The sequence below is a fragment of the Zalophus californianus genome, chromosome 14 (genome assembly GCF_009762305.2).
Source record: "Zalophus californianus isolate mZalCal1 chromosome 14, mZalCal1.pri.v2, whole genome shotgun sequence".
NCBI lineage: Eukaryota > Metazoa > Chordata > Mammalia > Carnivora > Otariidae > Zalophus > Zalophus californianus.
In genome coordinates, this window is record NC_045608.1 from 21,279,686 (window position 1) to 21,299,981 (window position 20,296).

Genomic DNA, 20,296 nt, shown 5'->3' on the forward strand with positions numbered 1-20,296 from the left:
GGATCTCCCCCGTGTTACAGGTGAGGAAACGGAGGCTCAGAGAGGTGAACCACCTGCCCAAGGTCACACAGCACACCAGTATCAGAGCTGGGATTCGAACTCAGGCCCCGGGCAGCTAGCCCCTCCCACTCTCACTGTGGCAGGGATGTTTCCTCCCTCTCAAACATGCTCACTCGCACTCTCGCTGTTCAGCCTCAGCCTGCCAGGTTCCCGAGTCCCCACCTGAGGTGCCAGACACAGGGGTTTAATATTTTATTGCCAGCTCTCAAATTGTTTATAGCTGGCGCAGGCTCCTGGCAAAGTGCTCAGAGGCCGGGGACCGGCTCATCTCATGAATTCCTTCAATGAGAAGGCTGACCATTACTCACGCATATCAGGGAACTGTGCCTTCAGCGCACAGGGAGAGTTGTCAGGAGGAAGAAAAATATCACAGCGCTGCCACCCAGCCACCAGCAAGCCGTGGCTGGCCGTGGCTGACCGTGGCTGACCGTGCCGGGCTGGGGCCGGCCCACCACGGTCCACTGGCGGGGGGGTCTGGGCACCCCACACAAGGAGAGGGTCCAACAGTGAGGCCGGAGGTGGCTGCAGCAGGAGCCCTGCCCTAGGATACTGTAACATCTACTGAGCAAGAGCCTGGCGCCCAGCCCCGGGCTAAGTGCCTGATGCACAGCCTCCCCTCCAGCCTGCACCACTGGATGGCAGAGGACAAGTCACACGGCCTCCCTTGCTGGGACAAACAACAGCAGCAACACCATCCTGCACATCCAAGGGCCATGCATGTGAAACATCTGGCATACCGCAGGTGGTCAATAAAAGCAGGGCTGGCACAGTGCTTCCTTGGTGAGAGGCAGTCTTCTGAGTACTTGCCCCTGGATGTACTCCCTGAATCCTCCCAGCCCCATGAGGTAGGAACAATGATCGTCCCCTTTCACTGATGAGGAAAAGGAGGCACAGAGAGGTTAAGCAGCCTACCCAAGGTCACACAGCCAGGAAATGGGAGCTGCTGGAGTTTGAACCCAGCGTGTTTGGCTCCAGAGCCTGTTCTCTTAACCACATCGTTACAATCACAGGCTCTTAACCACATCGTTATAATCACCCCGTTTAGTCCTGTTCAGCTACAATCGTCCCATTCAGTCCTCACAATACTTCTAGGAGGGGAAGCACTTTTTTTTTCAATGTTATGAGGAAACCAAACTAAGAGCACTGAAGTGGCTATAAGGTCACAGAGTTCAGAAGAGTCAGAGGGCCAGGCCTGAACCCGAGACCACCTGTCGGGCAGGATCCGGTGCCACTGCGGCTTCCCCAAGGTAGGTCAGGAACAGTCTCCTAAACATCAGGAATGGGTATCAGGGTGCTTTCTACAGGAGGCCTGGAGATTTCCGGTTTAAGAAGTCCCCGGCCCTGGTCCACACAAGGCTTAGCCAGGCAAAATCAGATCCTGGCTCGCAGGTGAGGAGGTCAAGAGGTAGTAAGGGAAGGTCGAGACCAAGGGTCCGCTACCGTCCAATCCTTGCTCTGCAGCCATGCTGTGTGACCGTGGCCTGGTTGCTTGCCCTCTCTGGGCCTTGGATATCTCAGCAGGGCATGGCTGTGGCAAAGGGGCACAAAACCGGGAGTTCTTTCCCAGGCTAGAACGTTACCTAAACTGTCACCTCAGCACTAGTTCAAGAGCGAAGGCTACAAGCACGTACTTCAGGACACAGACCTAGAGCAACACAGCAGCTCTGACTTCTGTCCCGTCTGCACATTGAAGTTGCCAACAAAAGTCTACACAGTATCTCTACAGATGCACACCCGGGCAAGGCCGGAAAAACTGGGTCAGCAGACACCAGCCCATGGCAGCCAGAGCAATAAACTCTCAAAGACTTTCCACAGCGATGCTGCCGCGAGCTTCTGCTGGAAGGCACGAAGCAGGCCTTCCAAGAAGTTCCGAATTTCCACTCCTCCCAAAATGGCCACAGAGGCCCCGGCAGAGAGCTGGCCCACAGAACCACTCCTCGGTGGGTGCACAGGGGCTAAAAGCATCCTCTTTCATGGCTGCCCCATAAGGGGGAGCAGGGAGTGGGCACCTGGGTATCAGGGAGCGGGCACCTGGATATCAGAGAGAGAGGATGGTGGGAAACTGCCTGGGGAGGGGAGGGCAGATGAAGGGGCGAGGTGTGCCGAGCACAAACAGCTCTAATTTCAAGACCAGTTTCTGCACTTGTGGAAACCACCAAACAACCCCCAAGCCCACCCCAGGAAGAAGAAAGGGAAAAAAAAAAAATGTGAGCAAACCCAGCCCCTCTCCCTAGGACAGACTCACCATTTCCATCCAACCTCTGCACGATCTAACTTCAAAAAATCCTGGGCGCAGGGTGGGGAGGAAAGGGGCCTGCTGAAAACCGGGACACCCGTTTTTTTTGCAGGCTTAAAAACAGATCAATTTTACTCTAAAGTTTAAAATGAAACATACCCCTGTTTGGGAAAAGAATTTCATTAGGAGGAAAATATAATATAAAAATACCCATTTAGAAAGAATGTGCTATTAATTCTTAGCACTCTATGCAGAAGGGAAAATTGCATTTTTATCTAAATGGTTTTTCTGCATAAGCCATTTACAATATTCTTTGCCTCTCTATAATAGGCCCTGCTACCGTTAGTACCAGGACGACCAGGCTGAGGGCTGAAATCACCCTCAAACACATTTAATATATAACCCCTGAAAATCTATTCCAACAGGGACCTCAGCAAACAGGCCCGGCTTTCCTTTTTTAAGGAAGAAATAAATATTGCTGAGGGAGATGGGGGGGGTAGGTTGGGAGTGGGGTACTGGTGGGGGAGAATGGGGACAAGATGGTTTAAGTTAAAAGCAAATGCTTTGGGTCTCTTTAGCCAGCTGTGAAATTGCAACTGATTTTTGGTTGCACGACTGCAACCATTTGCCTGCCTCCATGTGTACAGATAGATGTGTGTGCTGGTATCACACACACACGCACACTCACACACTCTCACGGGTTTCCATCAGACAAGCAAACAAGGAAAGGATGAAATTCAGGATATGAAAACAAACTATTTTTAAACCCTAAAGCAAACACACCAAGATAGCAATACTGCTATTTTCCCATTAAACTAAGTTTCTCTCAATTTGAAAAGCGAGAGTAATCTAAACAATACTTCCAAACAAACTGCATGGAGTCTGGGGGTTATGGCCCCCTCCTTTCTTAACAACGGGGGCAGGGGGGGGAACCTTCCGTAGAGAAGCAAAAACACAGCGGGGACGGAGCCAGCCTGCTTCGCCACATTCTGCCACGTCCCACCAAACGTGTCCTCCTGCACAACGCCATGCCTGGATGCTCAGGCGTCTCCAACTTCAAAATGCAATACTTTTTCTTTTTTCCAAACAGTTAAAAAAAAAAAAGTCTTCTAGTTCTTTCTCTCTTGGATTCCCAAAATAGCTACTTACTTAATACCAAATGTCGGGGAGCTAAATTAATTCATTAAAGAGATCCAGGGACTATGATGGGCACAGAGCTGTGGGGGGGAAGGGGGACGCAGGCGGGGAGGTGGCTGGGATTTTGCTGCCAGGAGCCAGAACGCCTCAGGCCGCTCTCTTCCGGCATTGCTGGGTCCATGAATTCTTCCTTTCAAACCAGGAGTCCAGAAATGTCATAATTATAGCTGATAGAGGTAACAGGTGTGCACCCCCTCTGTCCTCCCACCTCCCCCGCCACCACCTTCCAGATGAGCTTCTGGAAGATTTAGTGGTCTAGCCTGGGGTGTCGTAATTACAGGAAACAACTCTAGTTTTAAGGGTTAGATAAAGACCCTCTCCAAATTTAAGGCCAGACACCAATGTCCATTAGACTTTAACGGATCCACATAAAAAAAGAAATTGTATCCTCATCTCTCCAAATGCCCCTTTTCTCAGTGACTCAGGTTCATTTCAGGCTGGCTCGGCGCCGAAAATACTCTGTCCTGCCCTCGCTCCGCAAAGGCAAGGCCTCCATGGAAACTAATGTGCGTGGAATTAAGCAAATGGGGGGGCTGGGGGTGTTAGGGAAATCATTCGCTCGAAAACCGTGATGGCCAAGACCTGTCTTTAAAAAAAAAAAAAAAAAAAGGCCGATCATAATGGAAGTGGAATTTTAACCCATCATCTGGAAGCAGAGAGACAGGAAGGCTGTGGGGAGCCTGGGGCGGAAGCGGGGGTACCCGGAGACGCCAGGGCCGAAGAGCCCGCACCATCGAAATGACACAAGCTCCCCTTTTGAGACTCAGTTTTTGGAGAGGCCAAAGCTGCGGGCTGTTTGGCTCTGTTTTCCCTTGTCCCAGCTTTCAAGACATACGCATACTTTTTCTTCCTTCTTTGGAAGTCAAGCCATGCGTTTCTCTAAAAGTTCCGCGCGCGCACATCCCAGCACTACCATTTGTCGGGCAGTGGCATGGAGGGTGCTCCAAAAAGGTTTACCGTTCTTAAGTCTTCTCCATGTCAGTGCTCAGCTCCCAGTCAATTAAGAAGTATGCTCGAAAACTTTCCAGGGACCAAGGTACCAGGAGGAAACCCACGTTCTTTGGCTGTCTCCAAGGCTCTGGGAGGCTGGGTTTGCTGGACAATTGGGCTTTTTCTCCCTCCTTCCCGACAAGTGATGGCTGAAGGGGCCACTCGCCTCTCTCTTCCTGTCCTGGGGAGGTGGTGGGAACTGCAAGTGGGGGTCTTTATTCCGCCTCGGGGGAGCTGGGCCCCTTAGTATACACATTCAGCCTCACGGGCCCGCACGCAAGCGCCCGTGCACACGCACACACCCCCAACAATTGTAATCCCAGTAAAATGCTTCTCACACTGAGCACAAAATAAATGCTTATTAACTAAACTGACCCCAAATAGTGAAATGTACAAGTAAATTAATCATGCCTCTCCCGGAGGCCTAACAGGATTACAAATTCGGCAAAAATTGACCACACTGAGATCAATAAGCTTCTACTTAAAACTGAAAGAGCCAAAACTTTGTATGAGCTTCTTTTGGCGGGGGGTGGGGAGAAACCCATTTATTTTTTCATTTCTTATGAAGACATCTCAGGCCTGTGTGTGTGTGTGTGTGTGCGCGCGCGCGCGCACGCACACACGCGCGCATGCATGCACGAGCAGAAACCGGCAAAAGGCATCCAAAGCTTTATGCCCAGACAATTTAGAAATAGTCACGGCATAAGGATCGTGAAATTGCTCTTGTTTAAAAAAGCCAAATTTTGAGCCACAGCCTCCCTTCCCTCAAATACTAAACAACCACCAAAAGTTACATTGCAGGGGATGAAAATGGTCAATTTGTTTTGAGCCCATTAGGCCTCCCTACAAAAGCACTCCAGGCTGCTCGTGGCTAGAGCGGGGGTCTCCCGAAGAGGAAGAGAAAGGAGACCCGAATGTCTGCAGCTCCTTTCCACACTTGGCTTATCTCGAGTCAGGGAAATCTTCCTATTGCTGAATTCATCACTTACTTTCGTTCCGTTTTTGCCTACCATTCAGAAAAAGGAAAAAAATATACATTGTGTAGGAGGGCACTGCTTGCGTTTCAAAGCAGTGGGACCTGCCTGCACGGTCTGTGAAAGGCAAGATTATCCCCAAAGTGGCTGGGTGTTGGGAGGGAAGCCTCAGTGGTCACCTTATGGGGTCACCAGGGGAAAGGTCACTCTTTTCTCCCACCCCCATCACCCGTCTTTAATGGAAAGGTCTGGGCTCATCTGCAAAACTTGATACATCTGCAACAGGCCACATGGGGCCAACTCCTCTGCAGGAGAAGGTGACCACAGGCACATTACAAGGCCTTGACCCATCTGGGTCTTCATCCTCCACGGGCCCCACCCCCACCCCCTAACCCCGTGCGTCTGCCTCGGCCACTATCTAAACAAAATTGGGCTCTGATTGCTAACAGACCCACCATTCGGTCATCAGTCCCATGCTGGGTCTTCCATGTCTACATTCTCCCCCAAAAATCTGCGGTCGTGGGGAAGCTCAAACCATAACTTTGCGTGCTTTTGCAATGGCCGATGACAGCCCCCAAGCAATTCACTCACCCCCAGCCTCGCCCAGGAAGTGTGATATAAATGACTTCCACATTTAGAAATTATCTGCCACTCCTGAAACCCCAAGGATTGGTAAATAACATTCTGATTCATATGGACATACTTCTTCCCCGCTCCACCCACCCCTCTACTACCCCTCCCCCTGGCCCCCAGAAAATAAACCGCACCCCAATCTCAGTCTTCCCAACGAGGGGTGTTTTTCTCTCTGTCTTCCAGCTCACAGGAAAAGAGCAGAATATACACGTCAGGCCTCGGGCCCTAACGTTCGCAAGGACTTTTCAAACAGCCCACGCGGCCGGGGTAGAGCCCACTTACTTCTCAGTGAGTTCCCAACCAACCCTTTGCTTTCTCTGGAAGCTGAGCTTTGGAGATTTCAAAGCAGGCTATGTTTTCTTCGGACTCCCCACCCCCTCTCTGATCATAAGATGGTCCCTCAGAAGTATTTTATTCCTGGTGGTCATTGCCAATCATTCGACAATACTTGTGTTCCAAGATCCAAGGGCATTTGAAAACACTGCTTCACGGTAACTGAAAAAGGGTCATATCCTTTTGACATCCCACCCTGCCCTGGATGACTGGATGAGCAGGGAGCAGGGTATTTGTGTGTGTGTGTGTGTGTGTGTGTGTGTGTGTGTGTGTGTGTGTGTGTGCGCGCGCACGCGCACACATGCACGCACGTCCATGTGTGTATGTGCGTGCAAGTGTGTATAGAGGGGTTCACGCATTAACTGTCACCTCCCGTTCCAGGAGCTCCCAAATACAACCAAGAACGCCGCACTGGGGCCCTCAGCTCTGGGGCAGACAGGTTCCCCCAGGCACGCCACGCAAAGCTGGTTGATCAGAAGGGCCCGAGACCGGGGTTTGCTCCAGTGACATCGGACCTGAGCTTTCAGATCAAATTAAATCTTGGTGCCCAAACACTTTTTAAATCATTATCAGCAACGAGAAGGAAAGCCTAATTTGATATCCTCAGAATCGAACACATCTACGAGCCACTTTGTTCTCCCAAGACAGGCTGCTGGAAGGGGGAAATGGGGAACGTGGGGGCGGCCAAGTGCCTCAGCACCAAAGTTAGTCCGCGCTTCTTCCAAAGGCATGACAATCACTGTCTACTGCTGAGTAACTGTGGAGATTAGTTTTTGAGACATGCCGAATAAAAGCAAGACCTGGTTCCCTCTGGGAGGGGGGTTGGGGGGGTTCTTCAAAGCCCTCGACTTTCCAAACACGTCCACAGCCATGGGCCCCAAATACGGCTTTGCCCAAGGGTCTCCCCATTTACCTAAACCACTGTCCAGCACATTTCCTTTGCCAAAACCAAACACTGGAACAGGTAAGTCAGGCTGCAGTCCAGAAAACCAGGGACCACTGGAGGGATCGGAATCCCAGGGACAAACAGTTCACGAGAAGCCCAAGATCTTGTACAGAGAGGTGGAAGGTGGGAAGCAAGACAGAGGCTTTCGGTCATATGGTGGGTCCTAGCAGCAATTAGGGAGGTGGGACAGGCTGAGTTTGCTGGACCCCTGAGCTTTAAAGATCGGAACACTCAGGGCACCTGGGTGGCTCAGTCGTTAAGCGTCTGCCTTCGGCTCAGGTCATGATCCCAGGGTCCTGGGATCAAGGCCCGAGTCGGGCTCCCTGCTCAGCGGAGAGCCTGCTTCTCCCTCTCCCACTCCCCCTGCTTGTGTTCCCTCTCTCGCTGTGTCTCTCTGTCAAATAAATAAAATCTTTAAAAAAATAATAATAAAGATCGGAACACTAAAAACCTGCTTTCCTACAAGGTGAGTTTGTGTTAGGATGTTTGCTGAGGGTTTTCCCCTTTCTTGGACAAATCTATTCCGTGTCAGATGTTCCTTCTGGGACATGCAGAGAGAGCCAACTGGTTATTGCGAATGCACTCAGACCTCCAAACTGTTCAATTCAATTGCCTTTATGTTTAAAAGGGCATTTGGGTCCATACGATGATGTACAAATCGGGGAAGGATACGCACATGATCACTATAAAGTTCTCTCTCTGATCCAGCTTTACAAGGAAAGAGTTTTTTCAGCCAGGAGGGAGAACGAGAATTTGGGATGATGCCGTAGCTATGACGGACCCCCCCCACACACACGCAGGAGGTACCGGGGGGCGGGAGGGGCAGTCCAACGTGGTCTCATCGGGCCAGAGCTCAAAGCTATCAAGAACCCCGAAACAGCCCCATGGATTTCAAGGCGCAAGGAAACCTGTGGCAAGTTTCTCCCCTGCCTCATCTCCGGGGTCCTTCCTGGGCAAACATCATGTTGGAGCAGACCCTTCCTTTGCATCCCAAACCTTGGAGGCCGCCGATTAAAATGCAGGCCAGCAAACAAAGCGGGCCTCAGCGTCCTATCAGAATTACACCCCGTGAGAATGCTGTCCCTCAAACAGCCCTCCCCACTCAAGTCAATGTCACTGCCCTCTGCCTTTCCAACCTGGTCACAGAGTAAGTTTGGAATTGCTGTCCCCTGACACATATGCTGTGACACCTCCTTCCTCATACTCGTGTCTCTTGTCAAGTCATTGCAAGGCATCAGAAAATGCTCAGGGCCCCCTCCTCGCTGGGCTACCCATAGGGCAAAAGGTGCCAGGGTCCCAGAACCATCATCTCTTCCTTCGGGTCCCCGTCACAGTTTCTCAGGGCCCCGCGTGGCGCTGAGTTGGGGACGGTCAGCTGAGCTGTTGTGCATCAGGACACAGAGGGTCCCCGAAGGCAAGGCTGTGACTAATTCGAAAGCCCGGCGTCGGCTCCTCCATGTTGGTACCAAAAGATTACAATGAAGGAGAGGAATTTCCATAAATGAGAAGCAGCGTCCGCTTCCCACAACTGGGAGGGGGAGGGGAGGCAGAGGAGGAGGGGGAGGGGGACGGTGGGCACTGATTCAAAGATTCCTCTCCTGGCTGGAGAGTGGTGTCAGCTGAACTCAGCCAGCGAGACACCTCCACGCACGCTCACGCACAAAACCCAGCAAGGGGCGATGTGCGTCTGCTACCAAAATACTCCAGATCAAAGTCACCCACAGCCCAGGAGGCCTGGGAGGCCGAGATTTCGTAATTAGGATCTTCAAAATCCTCTGTCTATTTTTAGGACTTGCGCTCATTCAGTCCTTTACAGAATCAGAACCTGTCAGCTAACACCATTAAGACTGAAGGTTTAGCTCCTTTCCCCACTTGCCTTGGGAAAGCAGATTAAGGGTAAAGTGGAGGAGTGGCTGGATGATTTGATGGAAATACACTTGGCCATGCATATGTATATGTGCTTGTGCTGGGGTGGGGCATGGGGAAGGTGGGGGGGGGGTGCTCCTTCACACACACTACATTGCAAGGGGCCCTGCTTTCCTCTGGTAGGCTACAGGCAGACCCAGAGCTGACACCCACCTCGGCCACTCTTTCAAGCCGGGCCCCCAGACCACTTCCTTTGGCTTCCGTGGGTTCGAGAAGGTGAGGAAGCTTGAAAAATTTCCACCAAATGTCTCTCTTCTCAATCACGCACTCGTGTATATACCAACATCTCCGCCACCAGCAATCAAAACCCACACTCAAATCTGTCCACCCAAGTTGGGCCTAAAAATAGACATGGTCCTAAAACAAACACATCGCTCAGCAAGTCAAAATCCCGACTTGAGTCAAAATGATGAAGCTGGTTATTCCAGACCCTCCAGGCTGAATATTTGGGTGGAATAAAAAGGGGGGACAGAGAGGGAAGGACATAAGGTACACCCACTGGGTTACGGGGAGGGGGGCGGACAGACCCAGGTCCCCTCTGACATCAGAAGGTTTGGGGTTTTATACTGCAATTTGCTGAGAGGCCTGATTGCCCCTGCACACCTCCTGGACATTCAATCCCATGACATAAAAGCTATAGCTTTTTATTCTTTAAAATTAACCAGAGGTAAATAACAGTATTCCTTACCAGAAGGATTTATCTCCCAAGTGCCTTTGGCAAAGCAGATTGCTCCCTGTGCAAAGAACGTGACCCTACGTGATTGTCCCTCAAGTGGAGAGAAAGGTGATTTTGCTCTATCCTCCAGCGCGGAGTGAGTTCAAGAGATCCTGTGAAATCCCAAGGATCCACTCAAGTTTGTCCCGCCAGAGTGGGAAGAACTTCCCTCCTCCAATTTCACCTGGTCCTCCCGGACTGTTTGTTAAAGATGTATATTTTATATCAGTAGAGAGTATCAGGTAACTTCTTGGCAAGGGCAGGATCTATTTTTCAGGACCTATTAAGATTCTTTGTGGAAATTTAAATACCTCTGTCAGGCAAACAAAATCATATCAGGAACCATAGAATTTCATTGCTAGAAAGAGATATTAGATTAACCAGCCCTCACTCCCTTCCTAGAAACCTCAATAAAACAGAAGTACATTTCAACAGCCCCTGACTTCCGGTCTGAAGGGCCTCACAAGAAATGTAAATGAATTTATATTAAAGAAAGCCATCCTTGAGGAAAGCCCTTCAATCTACAATAATTGTATATATTTATATATTTACATATATACATACACATATGAAAGAATATAAGTCTACATGATATATCAGAAGGCAGTGGCTTATTTAAAATCAAAACAGCCAGAAAAATCCAGCGGTGGAAGCCATTAACAAGTTCAACACCGATAAGCTTCAAACCCTTAAAAATCCATGTCCTTTATTAATATTTAGCAGAAACGTATAATTGCAGATGTGCGCTAGGTTGGGCTTTTATGCCGGGAGGTGGGCAAAGGAGACAGGTTTATTACAGCCCTGAAATATCAAACAAGCACCAAAGAACAGTAGTAATATGTCCCGGACTAGTCAGGGAGCAAGCAGGCTGGGACGTCAGCTGCACAAAGGGGGCTCCTATCTGTTTACATTACCCCTGATTAACACCTGCGAAGTTTTGGGTTACAATCTTCCGGAGGCGCAAAAGTCACACGAAGGCATGCAGCTCTTGCTGGGTGATTCTGCAGGGAAATGGAAAGGCAAGGCTCCTTGCCCTCCCAAAACAAGTCTGAGTGAGCCGAAAAAAGCCGTGGGGAGTGAGGGAAACTACTCAGGAAAGCAGCCCTGGGGCCTCCCTCCTGCCCCAAGCCTGCCCCCACGTCAAAGGAAACTCAGTGTCCAAATCCTGCCTGCCCACTATTTCTCAGCACTGCTTACTGAGTTCTGACCGGCACACTCGGAGAGGCATGAAATTCCAAAAATTTCTCCCGCATCACTGTAAAAATATCATACTTCCAAAAAGGGCAGGATTGCATGCACGCCGTACACAGAGCCCTCTCCTATTTCAATGTGTGTGAAGGAACGTTTCTAGACCGCTCCAGATTTCAGGACAGGGAGCAAGCCACGGAATGGAAGTTTGGCAAGGGTCAACTTATTACAGAACACAGTTAATTCAAGTTTTGAAAATCGTCAGGGGCAGGAGGTGGATGAACGTACTTTTTCAGACTTAATACCCTCTTATCTACAATTCCCCGTTTTTTCTCCTTCTCTATCAGTTTTGGAATTTCTCCACCGCCACACACCTATTACCAGGAGAGGTGGACAGTTTTGCCAACTCCTCTCAAATTCATGTCATCCACTGATCTAATAGATGTCTGAATAGGGCCAAACTCAAGCTGGTTTCTCTCCCCCCCCCCCGCCCCCCGCTGACAACCTCACCCTTCCCCACCCCCGCCCTCAACTTTGTGCAAACAGAACCTCAAGATGAGATGAGGAGTTTCATTATATAAAAGTTGTTGGGTGGGTTAAGAAGTCAGGAGAAGCCTAATTTGGAGAAGACCCAGTTACCTGGTTTAAAAAAAAAAAAAAACAAAACATCATCACACGTGATTCTGGCCTGGCCTTTGCCAGAACTACAACTTGCCATTTGAGTTCCCTCCCCTCGAAAGGACATCTAAACCCCATAAGACAATCTGGGCACGTCCCACTGACTACATGGCTTGTGCGGGTCTGAAGACTGATCCGTTCTCACCAATCCGAGCACAGATCATTTTGTTAAATACCGACTCGTACTTTGTCATCGGAGCGAAGAATTTCAGAAACGGTGTTAATATTTAATCACATTAGTACTGGCATGTTTTACGGCGTGACAAAATAAAATATCATTACAAAAACGGGCTTTGCCTGAAAGGGGGTGGGAGAGAAGGTGCTGGCTAGGGGCTGGGACCTCCAGAAGGAATGTTCGAAGCTGCTGGATACCCCAATTCGTGGCCGATGGGCCCATGGGCATGTGTTTAAGGACAAGCAGACCGTTGTACTTTAAAAATTTTTTTGCCTCTATTTTGAAGTGGCACACTTCACTGATTTTCAGCCAGGGGACCGGGGGGCTGTTGAAGGCTCTGTGTACCTATTTATACAACATGTGCAGATGGAATTGCAGGGTGTTATCATAATGAAAAGTTTAATCATCCTTATTTACTACCAGTAAGGGAGCAGGAATCGGATGCAGATACCTTATAAAGCCTTAACTAGCAGCCCCAAGGCTGCAGAAGCTGTGAGTGACCTCAATTCGGGGCTTTATCTAGGAAACTGTCCTTCCCACATCACAGAGTGGAAAACAAAGGAGGTCAAGTGGGTGTCCCTGTGATGCTGCTAAGGAGCCCAGCCCCGCAGCCTGTCCCCGTCCCCGAAGGAAGCCCCTGTCCCCCCTCCTCCCCTCTGTGCAAGGGAGGGCTGCCTTTAGCTTACAGGGGGAATCAACCCTCAAGTGACTAGCATCTGCTTCCAAAAAAATATTTTCGCTCTTCTGACTGTGATACTGAAACAAACAAAACAAAACGTATCTTTAATGACATCTCTTCACTCATAGCCTGCATCTTTATTCTTTTTCTGGAAAGGAAGATTGGGGGACTTGTGACACCTTTAAAAAAATCTTAAAACCACTCAATTCCTCTCTACCTAATCTACGAAGGCCCTTCAGAAGACTCGCAGGCTGAGGGCTACTGGTTTTTCTTTATTAATTCTCGAAATCAGGGGTTTTTAAAAAACTTCTCTCACCCTATTTTGGCCAATATGTTCTTAATTACTGGGATGGGGGAAGTTTCCCCCATCCCAGTTATTAAGGAGGGGGAGAGGCAGCCAGGCCAAGCCAGGTAGAAGTGACAGGGGCTGGGATTTGTGCTAACCAGCTATCGATCGGGGTAGATCGAGACGCTGTGTACCAGAAAATAAAAGAGACTAGGGATGGGGGGGGGGGGCCGGGAGCCGGGCAAGCAGGATGCTGTGTCCAAGTCCATTTTAAAAAGGAAAGGGGGGGGGTGGTAAAAACCAGGGAGAAGAAGCGGAGGGTCCCAAACTAACCAATTTATGGCCTTGCCTGGGAGAAGCCTGGAGAATGCTGATGCTGGCCCGCAGCGTCTGCCGTGCATGCTAAACAGCAGGCTTCAAATGAGAGAGCAGCGTCCCGGGCTGGGCAGTAGGCGAACAAAGAGAAAAGCAGGGAGGCCGCATTCATGAATTAGAAAAACCTAAGCGGGAACGCTACCCAGGACGGCAGCGGTGAAAGCCCCGAGTTCTGAGCCACCCAACTCCAGGGCGTCCCTTCCCCTCCCCCCTCCTCCTTCCTCCTCCTCCAGTCCATTCTCCTAAAACCTACCCGCACCTTAAAGCCAGAGGCAGGAGGCCCAGGCCCATGAAGACAGAGGAGAAGAACTCTAAGAGAGAGCAAGAATCAGGGGACGTCTATTTTTTTTAGACAGGGTTCAATCAGCAGCCGCTGGTCCCCTGGTAATAGTCAGTCCCCGTGAAACCTAGGGAAGGCATCTAGGGTTTAAAAGAAAAAGGTAGAAATGGGGGTGGGGGGGCGGAGAGGCATGATGTTACCTAATTTTAAGAAGCAATTTTCTGTGAAAAAAAGAAAGGCCCCTGTTAAAATGAAACGGTTACCTACTGCAGTCCGGTCCTCTTTCAGTTCAAAACAAAACTGTTACTACTTTAACTGCAATGGAGGTCCCTTTGCTAACCCCCCACCCCACCCACCTTAAAGGCCTCCAGGCCTGGTGGGGAGGGAGTGCTTAGAATGCAAACAAGAGCTGGGACCAGACATCTGTCACCAAAGCCAGGCGAGATATTGACAAACGCGGGTCCTTTGTGTCTTAAGAACATATATCCCTACATCCCTATCCCCAAACACAAATGATGCCCCGGCTGAGTGGTCCGGTCTCTGCCAAGCAGACCCCACCCCAGCCCCAGCACCCCCCACCCAAATGTCAAGGAGATGCCACCGGGAAATGCCTGCCTGCCTCCTATAACCAGACAGGTCTCCAGGTTTCCAGTGAAACCCTAATAGTTGAGAAGAGACAAAACAGCTATTCATTAGAAACAACTGTCAAATTAGGCGTTGCCTCTGAGTGATGCTGCTGACACCAGCGCCTGGTAACTTTTTTTTTCTCTCTAAAGATGCTGGCACATGGAAGGGAACTCAGGCTGGAAGTTGGCTGACTAGGAAAAGGTGGGAAGGTTATTAACACAACTTCCCAGGTGTCCTGCCAGGAAAGGGGGGAGGGGGTGCAGGCACACAACTCCTACAAAGTGGAACCAGCCTGAGTGTTAAGGGTGAGGAGGGATCTTGGTATGAAAGGAAAGGGGCCTGTCTTGTCCTCTGAGCACCCGGCAACCCAGCTAAAACTTGGTGAAGGACTCTGAAATAATCCCCACAGGGCTACCATCTAAGTTCCTACCTCAGTGAGGAACTAGAATCCACCTGGCAGCACCTGGGGGTGGGGGGTGGAAGTGGGAGATGGGCCCACAGAGCCCTTGCTGTAACCAAAGGGAGGGCATCCAGCTCTGAGCTGGGCATTAAGAGGGCCCACGCCCTCCTAACCCCAAGGGATCATCCCCTCCGAGGGAGCACTCAAGGCTAGGCTAAGGCCGGCAGTGGGGGTGGGGACGGGTCTGGGGGAGATGAGAAGGGAACAAGCGCATATACCTTCTTTGCTGTTGGGGTTCTGGGGTTTGGCCTTCTCCCAAGGTGCCAGCGTCTTGTCGTCGTCGGCGCCGTCCACCAAGGCCTTGTCTGCGGGCATGTACCAGGTGGCGCTGTGCTCCGCCATCAGCGAGTCCAGGTCGATGGTGCTCATGGCGCTCTTGACGGCCTCGGAGCAGCAGCTGCCCAGCTCGCTGTCGCCATTCTGCGCCCCTGAGGACCCAACGGCGCACTCACCCTTCTTGCCACCCTTGAGCCCCAGGGGCTGGTCCTCAGAGATGCTGAACTGCTGCCTCTGCAGCTGGATCTGCGCCTGGAGGATCTCCAGGGGGTGGATCTCGTCGGGGGGTGGTGCCCCGCTGCTGCTCGTTGGGGTCCGGACCTGCTCCAGGCCCGGGGTGCCAGGGTGGCCCGTGCCCCCGCCGCCGTAGCTGTCAGGGGTGGAGGTAGAGGTAGACATGATGCCCAGGCCGAGCGGGGGCGGGGGAGCCTTAGGTCCGTGTTCCCCAGCACCCACCCCACGCGGAGGGAGTTTGGGCGAGCCTGTCACCAGGGGGCTCCTACTCGCTTTGGCCAGGGCTGGGGGGTTGTCGGAGCTCGATGACACCTCGTCCTCGTTGGCGTAGCTGGTGCTCACCTCGTCCGAGGCAAACTCGCCCACGTGCGGGGAACTACCGTCCGACTTGGCCCCGCCGTCCAGGGAAGCCATGAGGTCCGGCTGGTCCCCCAAGAGCAACTCGGCCCCCTTCCCCCACGACGGCGACGTGAGCGCCTTGTCGTGGGGCGTAGGAGCCCCGCGAGCCTCGCTCGTGGAGCTTCCTCCGACGGCTGCGCCCGGCGCCTGCTGCTGCCCCGGGCTCACCCCAGGCGCGCCCCCGCTGTCTGGCGCTGCAGAGTATTTGTCGAAGAAGGTCCCGGGGCTCACGTGACCACTGTCCCTTTTTCTTCGACCCCGTCCCCGACCTCCGCCCCCGGGGACCGGCTTGCCGTCGTTCCCAGACGTTGACTCCAGGGTGTAGTTTGGGGAGAGGCTGGTGCCGTCCCCCTGGGCGGGTGGGTTGGGCGGCCCTGAGGCTTTGGAGCCGCTGTTACTAGTCCCCGACGGGCCTCCAGGCCCTGGGGCCCCAGGGGCAGTCCCTCCGGGGAAGTAATCCGAGCCAGGGTTGCCGGCCACAGCCGCGCCGTCGGTCTCGTTCTGGCTCAGTTTCCTCTTGCCCTCGGGCGGGTTCTTCTTGTTGAAGGTCACGTTGAGGTTGGGGGCCCCGAGGCTGGCGATCATGTTCTGGCAGGCGGTGGAGAGTGCAGCCAGGCAGCTCTGGCCGAACAGGTTGTCCTTGGAGCTGGGCTTGTTGAAGGAGCCCAGCGACAGCGCGCCCAGCTTACTGGCCGAGGCGCGCTGGCTGGGCTGGAAATCAGGCTGCGGCGGATAGGCGCCCCCGCCGCCGCCGCCGCCGCCGCCGCCACCGCCGCCGCCGCCGCCGCCCGTGCTGCCGCCGCCCCCGCCCGCGCTCGGGGGCGAGTTCACGCCTGGGCCGCTATGCGGCGTGGCCTGCCGGTTCGCCGAGCTGAACGGGAAGCCGGGCTGGCCCCCGAGCGCCGGTGCTGTGAAATCCGGGGGCGGGGGCCGGCGCTCGGAGGGAGCGCTGGGCAGCCCCACCGCAGTCCCGGGCGACTGCAGTTGGCCCAGACCCGCCAGGCTGCCCCCGAACTGCAAGCCGGGGGAGGGCAGCGCGGGCACGTGGCCCTCTCCGGGCATCCTCAGCGGCTCCTGCAGAGGGCCACGGAACAGCACGCCCGAGCCCCCGGGGGGAGGGGGCGGCGCCAGGCCCGGGTCGTGCGGGCCGCAGTCAGCCGGCAGGCCTGAGCCGCCCATCCTGCGGGGCAGCAGGTCCCCCGGCGGCGGGTGCGGACCTGGGAACCACGCGCTCTCCTGCGCCAAGTGAGGCGCCGGCTGCTCGAAGGTGCCCAGGCGCCCCGCGCCCGTGCTTTCGCGCTCAAAGTTCGGCTGGGCCAAGCCGCCCACCGGGCCGCTGTGTACCAGGCCGCCCTGGCCCACGTCCCCGGGGTGGCCTAGCTGGGCCAGGTTGGGCTGCCGCAGCCGCTGCTGCTGATTCCGCGACGCCATCTGCTTAATCATGAGGGCCGCGTTTTGGCGCTGCTGCTGCTGGGGCTGCTGGTGTTGCTGCTGCGGCTGCAGGGACTGGTGGTCCGGGGCTGGATGCTGCAGGGCTGGCCCTGAGGGGAAGCTGTCGGGCACGGGCGGCGTGAACTCGCCGGGCAGGCCCGAATAGGCAGAGGGCGAGAGGTGGTTGTCCAGCGCGCCGTTGTGCATGCTGCCGTTCCACGAAGCGCAGCGGTCCACTCCCGCGCTGCCCGGGAAGTCAAAGCGCGGCCTCTTGGCCACGTTCATGTAGGGGGGCGCGTCGAAATGCTGCAGCCGCTGGTTGGGCGCCTGCTGCGGAGGGGGGTGCTGCATGTTGAACACGGGCTCCGAATACGGGTGCATGCTCCGGTTCTCCAGCCGGTGGATGGGGTACTCGAACTGGGCGTGCTGGCTGGGCAGCAGGGGGCCCCCGTCCTGCAGGCCGCCGCTGGGCGTGCCCGCCTCGCCCTGCTGCGGCCGCGGGAGCGCAGGCGGGCACGAATTTTGTCGGACCAGAAGCCCGGGCGGCGGCGGCGGCGGCGGCGGCGGCTGCGGCTGCGGCTGCGGCTGGGGCTGCTGCGGCGGCTGCGGGGGCTGCTGCGGAGGGGGCGGCGGGGCCTGCTGGGGAGGCTGAATTAGCGGGTGCCTGGAGCCTACTGCCGGCTCCAGCCCCACGGGCATCTTGCGGGCCCCGCCGAACCTCTCGAAGAACACGCCGTGCTGCTGCGGCTGCGGCGGCGGCTGCGGTTGCTGCGGCGGCGGCGGCGGCTGGGCGTGCATTTTGGACAAGCCCACCATGCCTGCAGCTCTGGGCATGGCCGACGCACCGGGAAACGAGCTCCCGGGAACCTGGCGCCCCGCCGCATAATGAGGCAGCTGCCCCTCGGAATCGGAGGGCGAAAACATGTCGAAATGTCCCGAGGGCGCCTCGCCAGGGTAATTGTATTCCAGCGAGTCGACGGCTCCTTGGTTCGCAACCCTTCGGGGCTCCAGACTGTGGGAATCGGAGCCGCTGGAGGCGGGCAGGCCGTGAAAGGAGGCGGCTCGGTTAGGGCTCTGGTCCAGCGGCAAGCACGGGGCAGGCACCGCATGACCCGAGGCGCCCGAACTGTGGAAGTCCGAGAGGTTCCCGGGTCGCTGCGGGCCGAAGCTCTCCGGCCCCTGGCTCTCCGCCATGTGGTCATAACCCTCCGCGAAGGGCGGCTGGCTGCCCAGGCCGCCGGCGGCGCCGCCGTAGCCAAGTAGGCGACCCCCGTGCAGGCATGAGGCCCCCGGGTCCGGGCCGCCGAAGTTGCCCCCAAAGTGAGGGTGATGTTGGTGGGGGTGGTGGCCTCCCGGGTGGCCGTGGTGCGGCTGCTGGCCTCCAAAGAATCCGTGCACCGGCTGCGCCTGCAGCCCCCCCGCGTGCAACTCCGAGTGGCCACGCGCGTGGAAGCCGTAAGGCTCCATGTTCATGCTCAAGATCGGGGGCTCGCCCAGCGCGCTCATGGCAGGGTCCACCGGGCCAGGGGGTCCCCCCGCGTGGAAAGCCGGGGCCTTAAAGTGGGCATTCATGCTTAGTCCGGCCTCGTTAAAGTTCCTCTCGCCCTGGCCAGCGTTCCTGCTGTTGATCTGGGGCTCGAATTGGTCCAGCCCAAACATACTTGGCAGGGGGCGGGGGGATCAATAGGGCATGACAGCCTGCTCTCCGCGGCGCGCCTCCGGCCAGCTAAACGTTCCGGCCCCGGGTTGGGCGCTCCGGGACGCTCAGCACCGCGGGGGCGCAGTGCGCACCGCCACCTCGCCTGGCGTGTGGAGGCTGGGGGCTATCAGCTCCTCTCCCGAAGCTCTGGCTCTGCCGGACCCGGGCCTCTCACATCTTGCGGTGCCGCGGGGCCTCCGGGAGCCGTGTTGGGGGGCCCATGCTCCGGCGGTTGGCACAGCCGCGGGTGGGTTTGCGCGGAGGGGACGGAGCTGCGGGCGAGTGGAGACAAAAAGTTAAGTGGGGGTAAGGAGGCGGGAAGGAGGAAGGGAGAGCAGAGCGATCACCTTCTTAAGTCCGATCGGGTCGGGTGGGAAGCCCCAGGACGTCTCCCGATGCCTCCCGGAGTCCGTGGCGGAGCTGCTAAGGGGCCGAGCAAGGAGACCCTTCAAAGCCGTGGCTGGCGCCCGGGCATGGACAGAGCGGTCCCTCCCCCCTCCCCCCCGGAGTCCCCGCGCTCCGCAGCCCGAGCCTCCGCCGAGCACGATCCGCTCGCCCAAGTCTCCGTCGGCCCCGAGCAAGCGGCTACTGCTTCTTCAGCGGGTCGGAAGGCTGGAGGCTCCGCTCGGCATCACGGGTGAGGGCCCTGAGTCGAGAGTGCAGCGGGGCTGGGGAGGCGGCAGGCTCCGAGGGTTGGAGCCGAGGTTTGAGGGAAGGCGCGGTTCCCCTGCTCCGGGGCGGGTGCGCTGCACCCCGGCGCGCCGCTTCGCGGCCACGTCCGCCGCCTGCCGCTTCTGTCCTCTGTTCGGTCTCTGAGTTCGCCGGGGTCTCCGCGCCCGGTTCCAGGCGCGGGCGGGCAGCGAGACGAGAGGTTGGGTCGCTCCGAGGCTCGGGTTCCCTGCCTCCGCGCCGAGGTGCTTCGCGAGTCCCCCTCGGACCCGAGGAGGGGGGCGTACGCGGATTGGGGGGCCTCGCTAGACGAGCGGGCTGAGGCGTTCCGGCTACGCTCTAGGAGCCGGAATGGGAGGGGGGGCGGGGGCAGTCCTGGGGGGGGGTCCGCGCACCCCTCTGCTGGCTGGCGGGGGGGCTCTGCGTGGGGCGTTCCGAGGGTCTCGGTTCCCCTCTCGGTGTCTGCCTCTCGCCCAGCGCCGGGAGAAGCAGCAACAAGTTTTGCATTTCAGCAATCAATTTCAGCCATTACATTTGCACCAATCAGCGCAGCTCGAGCTCCGGGCCCGGGGCGGGGCTCGCTCTTAAGGTGGTCCCGGTTGCTGGCTGCTGAGGCCCCCGCCATGAACCCGCACTCCGCCAGCTCCGGGGTGCCCCGCGCAGGTTTTGCCTCGGGGTCGGCGCCAGTGCGCTGGGGGGCGCGCCCTGGCCTCTCGGCGCGTGGGGCTGAAAGGGGCGCAGACGGAGAATGGCGGGAGCTTGGCTTTGTTCACCCCCCTTCCCACTCGCACAGTTCCCAACTCCCCACCCCTAACTGAAGCGAGACCTGC

At 55.7% G+C, this 20,296-nt stretch overlaps 1 protein-coding gene across 1 annotated transcript in view; it reads right to left on the reverse strand.

Moving 5' to 3' along the window:
• MN1 (MN1 proto-oncogene, transcriptional regulator) overlaps nucleotides 1-19,817 on the reverse strand; it is a 47,572-nt gene extending 27,755 nt beyond the window's left edge. The window contains exon 1 of the mRNA XM_027577642.2: nucleotides 14,977-19,817. Within this exon, the coding sequence (XP_027433443.1) occupies nucleotides 14,977-18,757 (3,781 nt within the window). The 5' untranslated portion in view covers nucleotides 18,758-19,817. The remainder of the gene's footprint in view (nucleotides 1-14,976) is intronic.
• Between the last annotated feature and the right edge of the window lie 479 nt (nucleotides 19,818-20,296).